General features: G+C 39.0%; 1 protein-coding gene across 11 annotated transcripts in view; it reads right to left on the minus strand.

Moving 5' to 3' along the window:
• Positions 1–1,363: 1,363 nt before the first annotated feature.
• Positions 1,364–20,373, minus strand: part of LOC105224658 (uncharacterized) — a 193,805-nt gene continuing 174,795 nt past the window's right edge. For 8 of the 11 annotated variants that reach the window (XM_049453966.1, XM_049453963.1, XM_049453965.1 and 5 more), the window contains 13 exons: positions 20,048–20,320; positions 19,600–19,956; positions 19,469–19,534; positions 19,257–19,301; positions 17,535–17,576; positions 17,287–17,456; positions 16,996–17,144; positions 12,288–16,921; positions 6,737–6,858; positions 3,315–3,812; positions 2,094–3,249; positions 1,909–2,030; positions 1,364–1,739 (listed from right to left, as the gene is read on the minus strand). In XM_049453966.1, coding sequence (XP_049309923.1) covers positions 1,583–1,739; positions 1,909–2,030; positions 2,094–3,249; positions 3,315–3,812; positions 6,737–6,858; positions 12,288–16,921; positions 16,996–17,144; positions 17,287–17,456; positions 17,535–17,576; positions 19,257–19,301; positions 19,469–19,534; positions 19,600–19,956; positions 20,048–20,320 — 7,791 coding nt within the window. In that variant the 3' untranslated portion in view covers positions 1,364–1,582. The other 3 variants (XM_049453970.1, XM_049453969.1, XM_049453971.1) reach the window with 3 other exon arrangements.

Here is a 20,373-nt window from a genome sequence, read left to right on the forward strand (position 1 = left end):
TAAAGCATTTCATTTAAAAACAAAATTTTCTAACTTTTTTTTATTTTTTTTTAATTTATTTGTTTACTATTATTTTCTGTCCAAAAAAATTAAAATGTAATTAAGAAATTTTCAAATAAATTTTAAATCATTTTTTTTTTACTTTTAATTTATGTATATTTTAGTTAAAAAATTCCATTTTGTTTGCAATTTATTTATTTTACTATTATTTACTCTCCAAAAACATTAAAAAATAAATTTTAAACCAAAATTCAAAATAAAAAAAATAGTTAAAATATTACTTTTAAAACAAAAATATTTAATTTATTTTTGTAATTTTTAATTTTTTTTATTTAAATTGTTTTACTTTCATTTTCTGTGCAAAAAAAATTAAAAAGTTAAAATTATAATTTAATTAAAAAATTATAAATAAAAAATATTTAAAATTAAAAAAATAAATAAAAAAGTAAAATTTTTTTTTTCATAAAAAAAAATAAAAATAGTTAAAATATTACATTTAAAACAAAAATATTTAATTTATTTTTGTAATTTTTAATTTTTTTAATTTAAATTGTTCTACTTTCATTTTCTGTCCAAAAAAAATTAAAAAGTTAAAATTATAATTTAATCAAAACATTAGAAATAAAAATATAAATAAATTAAAAAAAAAAAAATAAAAATGTAATATTTTTTTCATAAAAAAAAAAATAAAAAAGTAAAAATATTTCATTTAAAAATCTAAAAAAAAAATAAATATAATAAATTAAAATTAATAATTTTAGCTTTTACTAAGACCACAAATATTCTGCCGCTCAAAACAAAACAAAATTAAAAACATTTTCCACATAAGTACTTGTACACATACTTTTGGCCCACACTATTAACCACTATCTACACTCGCCTTTGTCTACACAAAATGTTTAATTTAAAATTAATTTCTTTTATGTATATCTTTTTGTTGCTTTCTTTTAGCCTTTTACATGATTGCTGATATATTTCGTTACAATTTCTTTGTTTTTGTTTTGTGAGTTTCTTTTGTTTTGAAAATAATACATTAGTTATTATCAACATTTCTCTTAACTAACCGACTATGCATATGCACTATATACTACATATGCATGCAAGTTACTATATATATATATATGTATGTATGTATATGTATATTTATAAATACCACATCACTGTTAGTGTTTCTTCTTCTTTCTTATTTTGCTTTCGCCTTCCTTATTGTGTTGTGACTGCTTCGTGCTTGCTTCAGTGCCGCAGATTGTTGCCACATCTGCTCTTGCAATCGTTAATAATTATGTTATGCTTAGCCTGAATGTTTGTTTTTGTTGTGTGCCGAAAGTTTCATATTAATTCACTTAAAATTGCTTTTTTACTGTTTTTTTTTTTAATAAATTTTGAATTTATTTGTATTTTTTGGAATAATTAAAAATTTTAGTTTTTCATATGATTTTTTTCTGCCTTCTACTAACATTTACTCTCTTCTAAATTTAACTGCTCCGCATTTTTTGAATTTGGATTTAATTTTTGCTTCTCTCTTCTGCAGCTTTTTGTTCACTTAATCACTAGAATACTTGAGGTGGTGATGCATTTGATATCATGAGTGCTTGTCGGTCAACTCAGCCCAGCGCAGCTCGAAAAATTTGCGCATGCCGTGACCCGCCTTGCCGACCGGCGAGTCATCCTCATTGAACATTTCACAGTTGTCGAATATTTGACGGACGTCGACGCAGAAGTCTTCGCGACTTTTGTAGCTGTTAGGAGAGTGAGGTGGAGAAAATTAGTTACAATTAGAACAGCAAACTTAATAGCTCTTGTGCAGGGTAAATAAAAGTAATAACTTTCAAAGACAAATAAATAGAAATAAAAGAAAACCAAAAGCAACAACAAAATAATATTAAAACACCAAAGCATTGCACTCACGTCAAGTCCTGTAAGCGTTTCTTGATTGTGGACAAGTCCATGGGATTTTTAATAATCTTACGATAGGTCGGAAATTGTTTGGTATTCACTGGCAGCAAGAATGGCCACGAATCTTCGTGCAACTGCAAAGTAACGGTATAATTAGAACATAGCTCATCGTCCAGACACTAACACCATACACTCACCTCCATTTCGCCAAGCAGTGTTTTGCATATGGCCAACTCCTTCATCAGCTTCTTGGTGGCGTGCTTCTCCTTCTTCTCCTGCTTCAGCTTCTCTTTCGCCTCCTGCACCGCATGGATATTCAGTGGCGGCGGCGGTGGTGGTTGTGGTGTACCGCATTGGCTCATTGGCGACGATGTCATCGGCGAGAGGCCGCCGAACTGATGAGCGGCCGGCGATTGCGACTGCGAGTGGTGTCCAACCGTTTGCGGTGAGTGTTGTGTTGGCGTGCTGGCACGCGGCGAGTGCATGTTGGCGGCCGTCGGCGCATGATTGCTGCTGTGGTGTTGTGGCGACAAAATCGATGATTGTAGCAGCGGCGACAATTGTGGCTGTTGTTGTTGTTGACCCATGCCGGTTGGCGGCATTATGAGCGGTAGTGTTGTGGCTGGTTGTGGCGATGTGCTTAGAGCGCTTGTTGGCGGCAGTAGGGTGGGTGGCGGCAGCGGCGATTGCGCGGCTGCATTGTAGGGTGACGATGGCGGTGGCAACTGCACGCCACCATTACTGTTCATTTGCAGCTGTGCGAGGTGCTGCTGCTGGCTGGCGGTCAGCGCCATGTAGTTGATGGGCACCGTGGATGCGCCACCAACCGCGCTACTTACTGTTGGCAGGGTGGATGGGGTCGCGTGTGACAGCAACGCGCCACTGGCGGATAGTGGCGCGTGTGGAGTTTGTGGCAGCTGTGATGATGGTGGCGTCGCATAGCCACTTGAAGTTGCGCTGTTGAAAATGGGCGGCGCAAGCGGAAGGACGCCGCCAGTCATGGGATTTAACATAGCGGCTGCTGTGGTCGGAGCGCCATCTCTGCAGCCATCTGTTGTCGCGTATTCGTTATTCGTCAAATGTGCACCGAGTATGTTGTTGTGCACTAGCGGTGTTACACCACTAGTATCTGACAGCATAGTTGTTGGTGCGGCCATACCTACACCAGCGCCAACATGCATACCCACTGCCAAAGCGGCAGCATTACCACCAACCATTTGTTGTTGTTGTTGTTGTTGTTGTTGTTGCTGCTGATGTTGTTGCAGTTGTTGTTGATGCTGAAAACGCGTCGCGTCAATCGAGTTATTGTGCTGCTGATCATCGAATGTGGTGGAGGCAATCGAATGCGCCGGACTGCAAATACCAGAGGCGGGTTAGTAACGTCAGGCGTGACATGCGGCGCTGCCTGAGCGACCTACCTGAGCGGCGTCGGTAACGAGGTCATCGACTCGTCATGCGACGAATTCAGCGATAGCTGCGATGAATTGTGCAGGTGGTGTTCCGCCGAGGCAGCTGCCATGGCCTGCGCCTGCGCTAGAACCGCAGCCTGTTGTTGTAGCTGTAATTGGTGTTGCTGTTGCTGATGTTGGTGTTGTTGTTGCTGTTGCTGTTGTTGTATGTCTATATTCGATGAAGTCGATGAGTTGCTGTGACGATCGCGTCGCTTCGAGGAGTCACGATCACGTCGCGGCTTACTGCTCGTGCGCTTCTTCGGCGGCGGTGCCTTCGTGATGCAACCGTGACAGTACCACTTGCCGCGTGGCACTTTCAGCAGCGGCGGTATGTAGCAGTCGGCATGATAAGCGCGCGGACATAAATCACAATAGATCATTTTGCCAACGGGTGAGGGCCGCAAGCCACCGCAGACGATACATTTGCGTTCGTTCGTCGCCTTATTGACGCACTCATAGCAATACCTGCAGAGTAGTTATGAAATAAACAAAAAAAAATAAATGGTGGAAAATTAATAAAATAATAGATATATTGAAAACAGGAATGTTTTATGAGTTGAATTGAGAAACTCGCTGGAGGGGACTTTAGAATGTGGAGAGCGATAAATTATGAATTCGCAGAAGAATAAATTTGAAATAAGAAGCAAGGGGATCGTAATTTAAAGAAATAAAAACATGACTTAAGAGGTCTGAGGAATAATGTTTTTGGGACGAAGAGCAACCTGAGTTGCCATTTCATCCAGAAAAAAATAACGGTTGGGTTTCTTCAAAAATTATGGCGATGAAATTGGAGCTTGTGTTCTCGGCGACACATCGCATCAATCAATGGATTTATTGAGAGAACACTTCGGTGAGCAGATAACTTCACGTTTTGTGCGATATCACACCGTTAGACTTTTTTCTGTAGGGATATGTAAAGTCTAAAGTCTATGCGAACAATCCTGCTTCGATTCAGGCTTTGGAATAAAACATCAGGAGTGTCATTCGCCAGTTACCAGTCGAAATGCTCGAACGAGTCATCGAAAATTGGACTCAAGTCCAAAAGTAAGGAATGTTAATGAGCTCATAATGAAGTATGAAATAAGAGTTGTGGAGCTGTTTCCAAGTCAATAAGGCTATTACGTCGGAACGACCCCGACTTATGTATGTATCGTTCAGAAAAATATTGTTAAAATTTTTTACTTTGATTTCGGGTCGGTTGGGGTGGAAACATCCTGGCATATACCAGGCTCTTCTCCAATATACAGCCTTTGCAAGACGGAGGTTGAAACATCTCGGCTGTCTTATCTCCGGCGAACCAGGAGACATATTGATGTTGCCATAGGTTAATTTTTTTTAAATCATATAAATGGAAAAGTTAGGGTTCCGTTCGTGTTACTGTTATTGATAACCTTACTAATATCAACCCGCAATAAAGGAGCTAAATATACTTTAAATACCGCAACATGTTCTATATACATGGTCCGGCACTCGTAACCAACTTCAGACCGTTCGCGCAGCTGTCGCACTGAAATCAGCTGTTTATAAATTTGCTGAATGACAGTTCGGAGTATTGTTCACAAGTGTACAAAAGCGTTTTGCCAAAAGTGAACGCAAAAAAAAGTTCCGCAGTTGCTTCGCTTGGCCGAAAGCGGACAACATTGTGTTTTCTGACGAAAAATTTTTTCCAATTGAGCAGTTCCTAAACTCTCAAAACGTTAGGGTTTACTTGACCGACCGTTCATACGAGAGGCAGCACCCGCTCTCCAATTGTTTTCATAGAGCCTGGCGTCAAAGTAAATACGACATATTATCGGGAAAGTGTTCTGGAGGCTGCTTTGAAGCCGTGGGCAAACAAACATTTCGGTCGCAAATCATGGACGTTTCAACAAGACTCAACACCGTCTCACAAAGCGCGAGTGAATCAAGAATGGCAGAAAAACAACGTTCCGAACTTCATTACGACCACACAATGGCTGTCGAATTCACCAGATGCGATTACAAAGGATTATTCTCTCTGGTCCATTTTGGAGAGCAAGGTCCGAAGTAAAAAATACACCAGTCTCGAGATGCTGAATAAAACCATTGTCCGTGAGTGGGCAAGTCACATTCGGGCAGCTTGCGATTCGTTTTTTGAACGTCTCAAGGCCATAGTTAAGGCAAAAAATGGTCATATCGAGCAAAAGTGAATTGGTCCTGACTTTATGACTCACACATTTTGTACTTTAAAATAAAAAAAAAATAGTTTTTTAAACCGAATTTATGGCTTTTTTAAATGGTTACATTTCGAGTGCCAGACCATATTCATTTCTCCATACTAAAAAGATCCGATTAATTTCGGTATATCAATGAAGCGGTGACATAATGCTTTGGAGGTCAGCTAGAAAAACTGCAATAAGCTGCTAAAAAGGTTTTAAATCGTTCTTAGTTAATCTTATGATAAAGAAAAGAAAAGAAAAAAAAATTCTTAATCGGTCGAACTCAGATTTTAAGACCAATTGATATGGAAAACACTTCGTGTTGTCGGTTTTAGAGATTTCTATAATATTTGTATGATCTTTCAGTCACTTAGAGAAGTTTCTCAGCGATAAAATGACTAATGGTTGGTTACGAGGTTATATCCACTTAGATATTTTAAAAAGTTTTTTTTACTTTTACTTTTTAGTACTTTTTCATATACATATTTCGAATGTGGCCAAAAAATAGCAAGATTTAATTTAAATTTCGTGCGAAAACTTATTCCTGATGATCAACACTTCAATAAAATAAAGGAATTGGTGCTTGAGAATCGACGATTAGCAATCCTCTGACATCGATGGAATATCGGAAGTATCGGTGAAAACCATTTTGAAAGATCATTTGGGCCTGAGAAAAGTGAAAGCACGATTGGCTCCAATAGCATAATTTTTTTTTTTTTTTTTTTTTTTGAAAAACAGCGTTGCGTTAACGTCTGTCAAATAATGCTTTCTGACTACCAGGATGTCTGTATATGTATTTTTACTGCCGATAAGTCTTGGATCTCTGCCCACGACCAGGAAACAGATGATTAATCGGCCAAATATCATGGCAAGGGTGAGCCGAAGCCGACAAAACACGTCGAAGCTGGTTAAAATCAAGGTTATGTGACAGTTTTCTTCGATTATCAATGTGTGGTGCACTCCGAATTCCTTCCGACCGTCCAAACTGTCAACAAAAAATATTATTTGAGTGTTATGCGTCGTTTGCGCGAAGCTATTCGTAAAAAGTGGCCGGGATTATGGGCTGACAACTCTAGGTTTTTGCACCACGTTAAGTAGACCCGTCTAAGTTGTGAAAATATAAGACACCCCTTACTCCCCAAACTGGTTATATACGGGTATTTGAGCTTGAAAATGAAATGAATATGAAAATAAGTGTGTATTAATACTCACCAATCGCCATCGGGTATATTGTCCATTTTCGGTTTGAAGCAGTATGTGTGATAGCCTTTGTCGCAGCCGTCGCATAACAGCAGCTTATCCTCGTTCTCGCCAGATGTGCAGAACTGGCAGTACTGTAATAACAAGGAAGAGCGTACGGAGAGGATGGAAGATGCGTGGTGGAAGAAGAAGAAGATCAAATTGTTGTTATATGCTGTTTGTTATGTTGTTGTTGTAGTTGCACAGTTGCAAGTGTACACACACATACATACATACAGACAGACACACTTGAGCTTGTGGCAGTTACCTAAATTGTTGTTTTTGTTTGTTTTGTTTTGTTTTTTTGAACGCTATATTTGTTGTATTTATAATTATTGAGAATAACTTTTGCCTTAACGCTATTGTTTACTACAGTTGTTGCTGTTGTTGTTACTGTCAGATAGTGTTGTTTTCTTTAAAATAAACCGAATATATGCGAAAGTGTATAGCTAAAAGCCCCGAGTAATTTTTGGTTCAATTCCTTTTTTTGTGTTTATTTTTGTTTTTGTACTTTGCTTGTTTTGTGCTTTTATTTGCAATTTAGAAATTTGCTTTCGGCGTCTTTGGCCCGCCAGTCGCCCCCCTCTTTCCAGTTTTATCTGCGCCTCTTGTGCTTTTTGTTGCTGGAGCTTCTCGTCTTCTTCGCCTGATTCTCATTCTGCGCCTTCACATTGAGCTTGATTGTCGTGGTTAGCGGCGGCTTAGCGCCATTGACATTGCCATGTTCGTCCGCGCCGCCGGTGGACACGGCGCCATTGACGCCACCGCTGGCGTTCTCGACGCAACTCGTGGCGATCACTACGCCGTTCATGCGCGACGCCTTCGCCGTAGCACCACTCACCGCCACGTCGGTTTCCTCTTCGCTTTGTGAGCTCAGCTCATGCTTCTTCTTCTTGCGCTTCTTATGCTTGTGCGATTTGGCGCGCTTATGTGACTTCGGTGTGCTCGGCTGCCGCGCGCCGTTGTCGTCGGCTTTTGGTTTGGTGCGCTCCTGCGCCTCATTTGTCGTGGCAGCTGGCGCCTCGTGCACACTTGCGCTGCTGTTGCTCGAATCCTCCTCCACCGGTGTGTCCTCGCTGACCGGACTCGGTGGCTCGACATAGCTGATCGCATAGCCAGTGGTGGGTGTCTTGGCTTTGCGTTGATACCTGAAGCGTGACGATGGCGTGGTTTGCGTCTGTGGTGATTGTGCTGTCGTTGTGGTTGTGGTTTGTGTCTTTGCTTTTTTGCTTGCTTTCGACTCGTTGGTATCCGCCACTTGCAGCGCGGGGCTTTCACGCTTGCGCTTGTTGCACGTTTCGGCGCGCTTAGCGCTTGTTGGTGCTTTTGCTTCATGGCTGGCGCCTTTCTTGGCCGCTTTGGTTTGTGCGTTGGTGGGTGTGAGCTGCGCAGGCGCTTTATCTTGCTTCTTTTTTGTGGATTTGGCTTTGGAAGGCGGGTCACTTTTGCTAACTTTGGACTTTTTATCTTTTTTCGACTTGTTCGCTTTGGCTTTAGTCTAACGGTTTTTCATTTTGTGTGTGTTTTGGAATGTGTGTGTGTGTGTGTAAAAATGAAGGTGTGATTGACATAAATATATATGAACATATGCAAACATGACAAGCAACATATTCACCAAAGATTATTTTTGTGTTTTTTTTGTTTATTTTTTGTAGTTGTTTTAGTCAAATTCGTTCAACAGCAACGTGCAACAAAAGACACGAGCGCAAGCATAGAACATAAAAAGCGTGTTTTAATGCGTTTTCGGCGCGCACACATACACGCGCATATATGCATGTGTGTGTTTATATTTTTGTGTGGGCATTCACATACAAATTAAGTGAATTTTAATCGAAATTATTTGATTTATTTTTAATTTATATTTTTTTTATTTATTTAAAAACAACAACAATTAATCGCGTTATCAAAGTTTGTAAAAAGAAATGAAAGGAAAAGAAAGAAAAAATTATGCAATTAGTTTTAACGAATTTTGATAAACAATCGAGATAGAGAGGCAGGCAGTTTTTTGTATTTTGGTTTTTTTTTGTTTTCTAATAACAACAACAAGCAACTATTTACTATGTACTTTGTAAGGCAAACGGTAGCATTATTATTTGGAACTCAACTAAATTTTGCTAATTGAATAAAAAAGCAACTACTTTAAATAAATAAAAATAGTGAAAAAACTGTTTTCAAAATTTTTAAATTTAAGTAAGAATTAAAACAAAAATTTATTTCAAAAAATTTAAAATTTAATTAAAAAATTAAAATTAAAAACATTAAATCAATTAAAAATAATTTATTTAAAAAATATTAAATTAATTAGAAATAATTAATTTATAAAAATTAATAAATTAATTAAAAATAATTGATTTAAAAAAATTTAATTTAAGTAAAGAACACCATTTTTTTATAATTTTTAACAACCGAAAAAAATTGGTATCGCATTTTTAGCTAGTCACATTATATTTATTTCAAAGTGAATTAAAAAGAAAAAAATTATAAAAAATATCTGTAAATTTAAAGAAAATTTAATTTAAATTTAAATTTAAGTAAAAATTAAAAAGAAATATAAAAAAATTTAAATTCAATTAAAAAAATATAATTAATTACAAAATTATTATTTTAAAAATTAATTTAAAAAATATTTTTGTTTTATAATTTTCCACAACCGAAAAAAACCAAATCGCATTTCTAGCTAGTTATATAATATTTATTTCAAAGTGAAATAAAAGTGAGGAAAAATATGAAAAAAAAAATAATTTAAAAGAATTTTATTTAAGTAATATTAACAAAAATATTAATTTTAAGCAAATATAAATTTAATTAAAAAAATTTCAATTAAAAAAATTAAATTAATTAAAAATTATAAATTTATAAAAAATTTAAATTAATTAAAAAGCATTAATTTAAGAAAATTTAAATTTAATTAAATAAATGAAATTTTTTATAATTTTTAACACTCGAAAAAAAGTCCGAACCATATTTCTAGCTTGTCATATTATACTTATTTCAAAGTAAATTAAAGCGACGAAAAAAGTTAATTCAAAAAATTTTTAAATTTAATTAAAAGTTAAAAAATAATAATTTAAATAATTTTATGATTGCTTAAAAATTAAATTAGTTAAAAATTATTTATTTAAAAAATTTCAAATTTAATTTTAAATAATTAAATTAATTAAAAATAATTAATTTTAATTTAATTAAAAACTTTTTTTTTATAATTTTAAAAAATCCGAACCACATTTCTAGCTGGTCATATTATACTTATTCCAAAGTGAATTAAAGCGACGAAAAAAGTTAATTCAAAAAATTTTAAATTTAATTAAAAGTTAAAAAATAATAATTTAAATAATTTTATTAATTTTATTTTTTTAAATTAATTAAAAATAATGAGTTTAAAAAATTTTTAATTTAATTTTAAATAATTAAATTAATTAAAAATAATTTTAATTTAATTAAAAACTATTTTTTTTTATAATGTTTAAAAATCCGAATCGCATTTCTAACTAATTATATATTTCATGCAACAACAGTTGGAAAGCACTTGAATTTAAATGATTTTGTAATTTTGTGAGGGTGGTCCTCAAAACTTTCGGAATTCAATATTTTTAAGATCAAATTCTATTTCCCTCAAAGTTCAAATGTGATGGGATGATGTAAAATGTGCGGAGGTAAGCAACATTAACAGTTAAAAACCACGCAGGGCAGTTGATTTTGTAAAAAAAATGTCTTCAATATTTTGTTTGAGTTTAATTAATGAGCCGATGATAATATCAGCGATTTATAGTCTAAATTTGACCGGACTCAAAGCCAAGTTTAAAAAATTGCATTAGGCAGGTCCTAAAACCCATTAAGGTATTGCAAGAAGATCTTTTGTCATTGATAATGGCACTTCCGGTTTTCTGAACTTCTTTCTGCGCTTTTATTTCCGTTCAACACTTTGATACACTTGACGAAAAACAGTTACAGAAAAACATGGAAAACCCGATACAGACCAATGGAGATTGTAGCGATTGGAAATTATCTTTTGGTGAGAAAAGAACGTAAATAAAGACAGGCATGGGTAAATCGACTCAACTCGTCAAGCTGATCATTTACATATAATAAGTGGGTGTTACAAACATAGTTGTAAACTTAATATACCCTGTTCAGGGTATAAAAACTTTAAGGAGCGAAATTCGATTAATTCTTCTGAAATGTATTGTCAAAGTTAGGGCTTTTCTCAGGACTTTAGATTGGCTTAAACCATAAAGGGTTATATTTTCTTCTCTGCTGAAGTGATGAATGCTTTATATTCCATGTTTTTGATTCGACTAAAGTACTCGTAAAGCATTTAAGTAATTTTTAAAGTTAAATAGTTCAAATTGAGCATGAAATTTTCCATAAAAAGGAATTTTAATTTAAATTTTTTGCGAAATAATCGAACGAATATACTATGAAACCTCGAAAACTATATTTTTAAGGCAGTGTACACTCACTTTGTCTGTATTCCGGAAAAATATACTTCACGCAACACTTTTCGGCGAGTCACTATTTATTTAGGAGCCTTGATCTCAAATTGCATTTCAAGGGAAACGAAATGAATTTGCAAATGATACTCCATGAGTTTTTCAAAGAAATTCAAAGGCTAGAAAAACATATGCCGAATCTCGAAATAGAATAAAAAATTCGAAATATTCTCATTAATTCCTTATTCCTTTCGATGCATTAAAGAAAAATTTAAATTTAAATTGCTGTTGTTTTTTAAATTTAAATTTAAAATTGCTTTATTTTTAATTGTCTGAGGACTTGAGCTTGATCGGTCAGTTTGTATGACAGAGATTGTAGCAATGCCTGTAGATTTATATGATATGTACGAAATTTCGTGAAGACACCTTGGACTAGAGTTCGATTATTCAGTTTGTTCGAAGATTCTAGCGAAGTGTTGGATAATAATCTGCGACAAATTTCTTGAAGAAACCTTGACAAATAAACAAACTTTCCATATAAGAATCTGATTTTGAACGTTCATTTTGTATGGCAGCTATAAGCTGTAGTTGTCCGATATCGGGGGTTTTGACAAATAATCAGCTTCTTGTTGAGAAAATGACATGTGAAATTTTTCAGAACGATACCTCACACGCTGAGGGACAAGTTCGCGTATTGCAGACAGGCAGATGAATACGGCAAAGTCGACTCTTCTTCTTCACAACAGAAATTATTGAAAAATAATAATAAAGTCACACAAAAACAAAGCTTTAAGACCTACTACATATTAAAAAAAATAATCTAAACAAATAATGCAGCAACAACAACAACTGAATACAGTTATAAGTATGTACCTATAACAAACGATGATAGCGAGCACAAGTGTTGGTCGTGTCGTATACGCGTTTGTTTGTATGTGTATGTGTGTGTGTGTTTTACAAATGCGTTAAAATACCGCAAATTAATAAATTATAACAAAAAGTAAAAAAAAAAAAGTAAAAATAAAATAAATAGAAACAAATTTTCGCCACTCTTCTGTTAATAAAAAGTTTGCTTCTGCAATCTGGGCACTTACCGCTTTCATGATGCTCTTGTCCCAGGCAACACACGACTCCAGCACGTACAACGCCATCGCCAGCTGCGCGGTGGTGTGCGAACGCGCAACCGCGTCGCGCCACGACGCCAAGCCTTTGGGTATATTCTCCACCTTCTCGTCCTTTTCGCTGTCACAATTGCTCGCGGGCGAGTCGCCACCCGAATTGTTGCCGCTGGTGTTGGCTGTGTGACCGCCCGCAGCATCGGCGCCTGCGTTGCCAGCAGCGGCGGCGGCAGCGGCAGCATTGGCAGCCGCTATGGCCATGGCGCGCTCATTGAAGGCCGAAGCGTTGATTACATTCTGTGTTTGTTGCGTTTGCATATTGATGAGTTGTTGTTGTGCAGCCTGTTGCTGTTGCATTTGCAGGAGGAACGCCGCAGCGGCAGCCGAATTCTGTGTCTGTGTGGTGGTGTGCTGATTTTGTGCGATGACCGCCAAGTGCGCGTCACCGGTTTGCGAGCCGAGCGGCGGTTTCAAGTAGCGACGCTCAATGTTCGCCTCCAGATCGATGATGCGTTCACGTATCATTGGTATGATGCTGATGAAGTCTTCTTCGGTGACATCTTCCAGTTCAAGATTGATTTCGTTTTCGATGCGCGGCGGCAGCTGCCAATTCTTCAGTTGCATGGAGGCGCTGGCGATTTTGTCCTCCAAAGCTTCGAGTTGATCGAGCAGCGCAAGTTCGGTGCGTTTGGCTATCTTTGGATTCCAATCGTGTGGCTTGTCCGGTTGCATGTATGGCACATCTTCGCCTGGTTTGCTTCCGAGCGGATATTTGATGCCGATGGTGGGCGGATCTTCTTGCTGCATGAAGCGCAAGAGATTCTCTTGCAGATCGCGTTCACGTAAACCACTCGCATCGAGCGTATCGATGACTCGCTGCAACATTTCGAAAGTGTCGAGCTTCCACCAGCCGTAGCGTAGATCACGTGATACATATGAGCCGACCAACTTTTTGGGAAAGCCTTCTTTTTTCACTTTCTCCAATTGCTTTTGCTCTTCCGGTGTCATTGAGAGCGGCGTTTGTACGTCGTATTGCAGGAATGTGGTGAGATTTTGCAGTGACATATTGGCTAAATTCTGTATGGACATGCCGGCGATGTCGTCCATGCGTATTTCCAGTCTGACCGTGTTGAAGTCCTGTTCTTTGGCTTCACCATTGGCAGCATCGTTGGCGTCTTTGTTTGGCTTGCACTCGACGCCGCTCTCGGCTTTTGTGTCATTCAAATATGGAAAGAACTTTTTCTCTTCCGCGCGATCCTCTTCATGTTCCTCAACCTTCAATGCGTCTGTTTTGATGGCTGGCGTTGTTGATGATTTGACAGCAGCAGCCGCCGCTGATGTGGATGGTTTGCAGTCGCTTTCGTACTTTTGCTCATCCTCTTCCTCCTCATCACCGCTCTCCGCGGCATCCTCACTCTTCAATCGCTGACGAGGAGACTCTAGGCAGTTTTTTGAGTCCGCCGGTGATGGCAACGCTGTATCGGCCTCCGGGTCTTCGGCGGCTGCGTTCGCTGCCATAAGCATTTTCTGCTCATATTCACGTAACTTCGTCTCCATTTGTTTCTCGTCGAGGCCGGAAAGCGATAATATGCACTCCTGCACGAATTTGCTTGGATCCACTTTGCATTCGTCCAGTGTTACGTTGAAGAACGGCACGACATTCTGCACCTCCCACGGATGGCCCTGTGTCTGGAAGAGAGAGTCGCATGAGATATTTGCGATAGACATCTTGTACTCTTTGAGACTGGCTTCATCCATCGGCTCGGTCGACATCAATGGCAATTCGCGATCGAGTATCGAAAACCACTTATCTGAGACATTTACCGGCTGTTTGAAGAGCGCATCATCGGCGCTCGTGGCCGACACGATAATGCAGTCGTCCTCCTTCTTTAAGTCCTCGGCCTTCACAACGCTATCGATAATGGCTGCTGTCGTGCTGCTCACATCCGTAACGCCAATGCTGCCAGCGACCCTGCCTGGAGCGCTGGTTATTATTGCTGCATTGTTGTTGCTGCTGTTGCTGCAACTGACTATTGTGTTGTTGGCGCTGCCTGGTAAACCCGTTGCTGCTGGCAGCGACATCGGTAATGGCATTGGCATCGGCATCGGTGTTGATGTCGGTGTTGGCATCGTCATAGGCGACGCCGAGCCGGACGCTGACGGCGACAACATTGCAATCTCATTTTTATCACAGTTTTTTTCGCCGATAACATTTGTCGTCGTGGTGTTTGTGGCGTTCGCATTGGCTGCAGCTGCAGCGGCGGCGGCGGCGGCAGCAGCGGCAATTGCTGCATTGAATTGCGCCGGTATGGCTGGTATTTTGATCTCGGCCTCGAAGTCGGTCTTGGTGGAGATGGTGGCTGCGTCCACGTGTGGCTTTTTACTCAAGCCGTAGTTGTCCATATCGATGTCCATGCGCTTCGGCGCTGGTATTGTGGCGGTATGCACGACGTCATCATCGTCGTCATCGTCATCACGCAAATCGACAATCTCCGGTTCGTCTTTGCTAGTGAGCACAACGTCGTCGTCGTCATCGTCTATCACCGCTGCCGGCGTAATGTTGCCGATATTGCCATTGGTGTTGTTGTTGGTGTTTATGACAGTTGGATTGGTTGTGGTCACTTCGGCTACGTCATCGACTTGCATTTTTTCAACTGGCTCCTTCACGGCTAAAGTCGTAGTTGTGGTCTTCGTACATTCGCCTTCATCTTCATCATTTTTACAAACGTTGCCACTTTCCTTGATGCAATCGACCTCAGCACCTTCGTCAGCATTCTCTGCATCTGCACCCTCCTCATCAGCTTCTTCGCTGTCCTCTTCTTTGCACTCCTGCTTAGCCTCACTTTCGCCATTCAACAGTTTGGCAGCACGCGCCTCCTCAGCCTCCACTTCCAAAACTTCCTGATAGTGGAATATATCGTTCTGTGCAGATTCCAATGCCTCGATGAAGATACCGCCGGCCTTCGGCAACTTCCAGTAGCGTCGCCAGAAACGATCTTGTCCAAAACATGTGGCGCGCAGCTGATTGGTGCTCTTCTCCAGCAACTCTTTGCAATTCATGGATGCGCGCAATATCTTATCGAGCTTCTTCTGCAGCTCATCAGCGCTCAAACGATTGTCCTCATCTTCCTCCACATTTGTAATCTCCGATTCCAAGTCGCTGAGATCATCGTCCAAACCCACATCGGTTGGCATTGTCTGCTCATCGTTGCCCTTTTTCGGCAACAGATTACTCAAATCGGGCGTTGCCACGTGTGCCATTGCTGTTGTAGGGCAAACGCCCGACAAACCGGCTGGCATGCTGGCGATTCCATTCTGGTAGGCTGGCACACCAACGATGGACTCATCCAACTTTGGTTGCTTGTTGGGCGTCACCGCGTTGTCGCTGTTGTAGCCCTTTGCGGGGCTCAGCTCGTATTTTAGACCATCGAAGACGTTGGGTAATGTTGGCATCGGCAACACATGTGGCAGTGTCGGTTCCGCCAGTTTGTTGGCGCCAACAACTGCTGCAGCGCTTGCGTCTGCGCACAAAGGTAGTGACTGATTATCCTTTTCGGCTTTCACGCTGTTTGATTCATCGCAATTATTAATGATGGACACATCGCCGTCAACGTCCATTTTCTCGACATGCGCCGTTGCTAGATCGTTCTCGTCCTTGCTGTGATGCTCACCATTGTTGGTGACGCCGCTGCTGTTATTATTATTATGCTCGGCACCAGTCGGTGAGGGATTATTCATGTTGCTGCTGGCCGCGGTTTCGCCACCATTGGCACTATCAACTGCTGTGGCGCTGCCACTGTCGCCATCTTTCTCTTCGCTAGGCTTCTCTGCCGCCACGGCATTGGTGGTCGCTGCCGCGGCAGCATTGGCCGCAGCTTCGGCAGCTGCCGCAGCGGCTTCCGCCTCCTTCTGCATACGTTCGGCATCGGCTTTCTGCTGCGCGACAATGGCGGCTTGCATGGCCGCCTCGCGTTCGGCCTGCGCCTTCTCGTACGCCTCAATGCGCGCCTTGCGTTGATGCAGCGCCTTATATTTGCGCACCTTCATGTCGGTCATATACTTCTCTTTGCGCATTTGTGCGCATGTCTCTAGGCTGCCGTCGATCTGTTTCAGCACCGCCTTGTTCATTAGCAGGTCATTGCAGAGATGTGCGAGTATTTGTGCCTTGCGTGTGGGATTCAATGCGACGAACGGACGATTCTTGAGCGAATGTGATAGCTTCCAAGTCTCATTTTCATGTAACAATTTGTAGTATTCGGCATTTTTGCCTGAATGCGACGCGGTTTCGGCGTCCACCTGATGATGATCGGGTATGCGACGCTCGCGCTCACGATCCATGGTTATGCCGTGCAGTTGACGTATCTCACCGGTGGCGGTGGCATACAGATAAATGCGTAGTATCTCCGAAACATTCGAATTGGTAATGTCGGCGTTACGCAACGATTGTCCGAGCAGTGTGGTGTGTCGTCCCGGATTCGGTATGCCGGGATCTTCGATGGCGCACACCAGCAAATGGGTCATCACAGATAGCAGCTCCTCCTCAGCGTCGGGATTGCTGTCACTAATCAGTGCGTCGTGCAGATTCTGCAAGCTCGGCAGTGACTCCATGTCTGTAAAGTGAGGTGATGTGGTATGTTATAGTAAGCTGTCGTGATAATAATAATAATGGTAGTCAAGCACTTACCGAATCCTAAGGTTTCACCAAAGTTATGCAAGAATTCGAATACCATCAGCAGATCGGCCATGGCTTGACCAGGCAAACGATTTCCACCGATGCGTTCCAGCTCGGGCAACTCGTGCGGATGTGCAACTTCAGAGTCCTCATTTGGTTTTCTATTGGAGAAAAGCGTGAAAAGGGTTAGTAAACTGTTAGACTGCATTTGTTGCATGCTGCGTGGTCTTTTATTTGCTTTGCTGTATTGTCTTTTGCTGTTCGTGTCAATATTATTTGAAAATTTCTTTGACAGCACCTCACCTTATTTGGGCTAAAATTTCAGAGTCACGCTTTCGTATAGCCATACGCTTCTCGCGCAATATCAGACGGTCTAAGATCATTTGATGCTTCTTCTTCTCACGCTCGACAAACTTTCGGCGCGCCTCCAGCTGGCGCACCAATGCCATATGTTGACGACGGCGTTCGCGTTCCTGCGTTTAGAAATGTGGAAAAGTGAGGTTAAGGATTTAATGTTATACGAAAATATATTTTTTAATTTGTAGACTCACCATTTCGGCGGCAAGTAATGCTTCTTTTTGTTTTTGGAGTTCCTGCAGGTGAAGTAGTTTGTATTAGTAAAGATATTTATAGAGTAAAAATTATATTTTCAAACAAGCAATCAAATCAACAAATGCTACGGAAGTAAAATAGTGAAAAATAAAGTTTTAGTATCAGAAATAATGTTTACTTTTACTTTAGGTGAAAATATCAACTATTTTTAACAAGTAAGGAAGCGCTTAGTTCAGATGGAACCGCACGTTAAGTACTCTTGCAGATTTTAAGACTTGAAGTATCGTAAAGAATTTCGAAATTACCGTTACACCCAAGTTGTAATACCTTTCACAAACAAATTTCATACAAAAATTGCATTTAAATCGGCCAGTATTATGACAGCTATGCCAGAGTGGTCCGATCTTTAAAAAATTTCTACGGATATTGTACCGTTGCTTTGGACAATAATCTATGACAGATATTATATGGACAAAACTCATCAAATAAAAAAGTTTTCCATAAAAGGACTGGATTTTGAATGAAGAGTTTGTATGGCAGCTACATGTATGCTATAGTGGTCCTTTCAGAACAATTTCTTCGGGGATTGTACTGTTGCTTTTGAGCATAACCTATGGCCCAATTTGGTGAAGATATTTCGCCAAATAAAAAAGTTTTTCATAAAATAAGTGGATTTTGAACGTGTTTGTATGGCCGTCCGACCTGAAAAGTTTCTTCGGTTAACTTGGCGGTGCTATGTCCATATTTAAAGTTTTCAACTGATTCAAATCGGCTTCTCTTTCTATAGCCAATCATTAGAAATCAGTCGAACTTCTAGTAGCCCACATATGGACTAACTGGAAAACGGACAATTGGACGCAGATGAAAACATATAAATGTAACGAAATCGGTGCCTCTAGCCATTCTAAGCATTTTGATGTACAGGGTGTTGTGTTAGCTCTCTAGACTATTTCTATGGTGACAAAAACAGCCGTTAGATGCACAAAACTAATCATTTTATTGCACTGTGCAACATGCTGCAAGAGTATAAGCGTATAAAAGGAGTATAGATTCCAAATTTTTCGTTGCCAAAAGTTTTACGAAAGACAATTACAAAAAATTTAATTTTTATACGAAAAACCCTTTTTAAGCTAAATAATTTAACAAAAAAAAATTAATTTAACACAAAAAAAATAATTTTTCTTAATTTTTTGTTTTTTTTTTTAATTTTTTTTAATATGTATTTTTTTTAAATATTTTGATTATTTTTTTTTTTAATTATTTTTTTTTTAATTTTTTAAATTTTTTTTTTTTAATTTTTTTTTTATTTTTTTTTAATTTTTTTTTAATTTTTATTGATTTTTTTTAATATTAATAATTTTTTTTTTATTAAAATTTTAAAATTGTTATCGTAACAATTTTTTTTCTCTAAAGAAATTTAAGAAAAATAATTTAACAAAAAAAATTTTGAAGATTTTTTTAATTTTAATAAAAAAAATTATTATCAATATTAAAAAAATATATATATAAAATAAATAAAATTAAAATAAAAATTTTTTCGTCTTAAAAAAAAAAAAGAATTTTAAAGAATTAAAAAAAAAATTGGGGAGAAAAAATTTCGAAACAAATTTTGAAAATTTTTAGAAGAAAATTTAAATCGAAATGAGTAGTTTTGTAGCCAATTAAGCAAATAATAGAGAACTACTACTACTAAGCGTAGAGAAAAGGTACTCAGCTAATACCTGTTCTTTAGCTAAAATAGCTTCTTGACGTTTCTTTTCTTTTTCCTAAAGGAAAAGAGTAAATAAATAAAAAATATATAATTAATATTGAATTTTAACGCTAGTTGCCAGTTCAAAAATGTGAAATTTTAGTTTTGTAATTCTTTTTTACGAAAATTCAAAATTGTGCAAATGAAAAAGTATCGAACAGTTACTTTTAAAACACTCCGTACCTGTTGTTTCTTGAGCAGCTCCTCTTGCTTGATGCGTTCTAGTTCTTCCTGACGCTTCTTGCGCGCCTAAAATGAAGAAAAAACTAATAAGTAACATTGTTGTTCTACCAACAAGACACAAACCGACGCACCTCAATCATTTGCTGGTTTTTTAACTCCTTTTCTTTACGTTGCTGCTCAAGCTTCTCGTTTTTTTCCTGCCGTGCTTTTTCCTTGTTGCGCGCCATTTCCTCCTTCTGCTGTTTCTTCGCATCGCGTATGGCCTGCTGTTGTTTAGCAATCTCGATGCGTTGCTCCACATTCAAGGTTTGGCGTGTGAAAATCTTCAAATCCTCCAAACGTTTAGCGACATCTTCGTCGGTCATGCGTATGTATTCGCCATCGTTGGCGTATGGCGGCGGTGCGGGTTGTAGGAATGAACCGACTATAGCACGTGATGAAAAGCTGAAATTGTCACGCGTCAGCTTCGATGGATTCTTCTCCAAATGCTGCAAAAGGAAGGAAGGAAATAACTTTCAAAATGCTGCACTCACGCTAGTGGCACACAAGAGGGGTAGTAAAAGTTGTCTACAAACTCACAGAGATCACTTGACCGATATTCTTCAACGGCACTGTACTACCGGGCGCGTAGTAAACAACTTCGCCCCGTATTTGACCGGCCTTCGTTAGGCCACGTATGACCGTCTCACGTTTCCAGCCCAAATCGAGTGGCACACGTAATTCGGTTACATTTAGAATGTTGGCATCTTCGCTCTCCGATTCGGAGAGCCCACTTTCGGCGGCAACGCTTTCGGAGTCGGTCGAGAGGTCCAATTGTGCATTCGCTTCATTTAACGCCTGTCGGATTTTCTCCTGGAATACAGAAGAAAAGTTTGAACATTGCGCCCTTTTACGTTAGCTTCACA

Source organism: Bactrocera dorsalis, chromosome 3 (assembly GCF_023373825.1).
Source record: "Bactrocera dorsalis isolate Fly_Bdor chromosome 3, ASM2337382v1, whole genome shotgun sequence".
Classification (NCBI taxonomy): domain Eukaryota; kingdom Metazoa; phylum Arthropoda; class Insecta; order Diptera; family Tephritidae; genus Bactrocera; species Bactrocera dorsalis.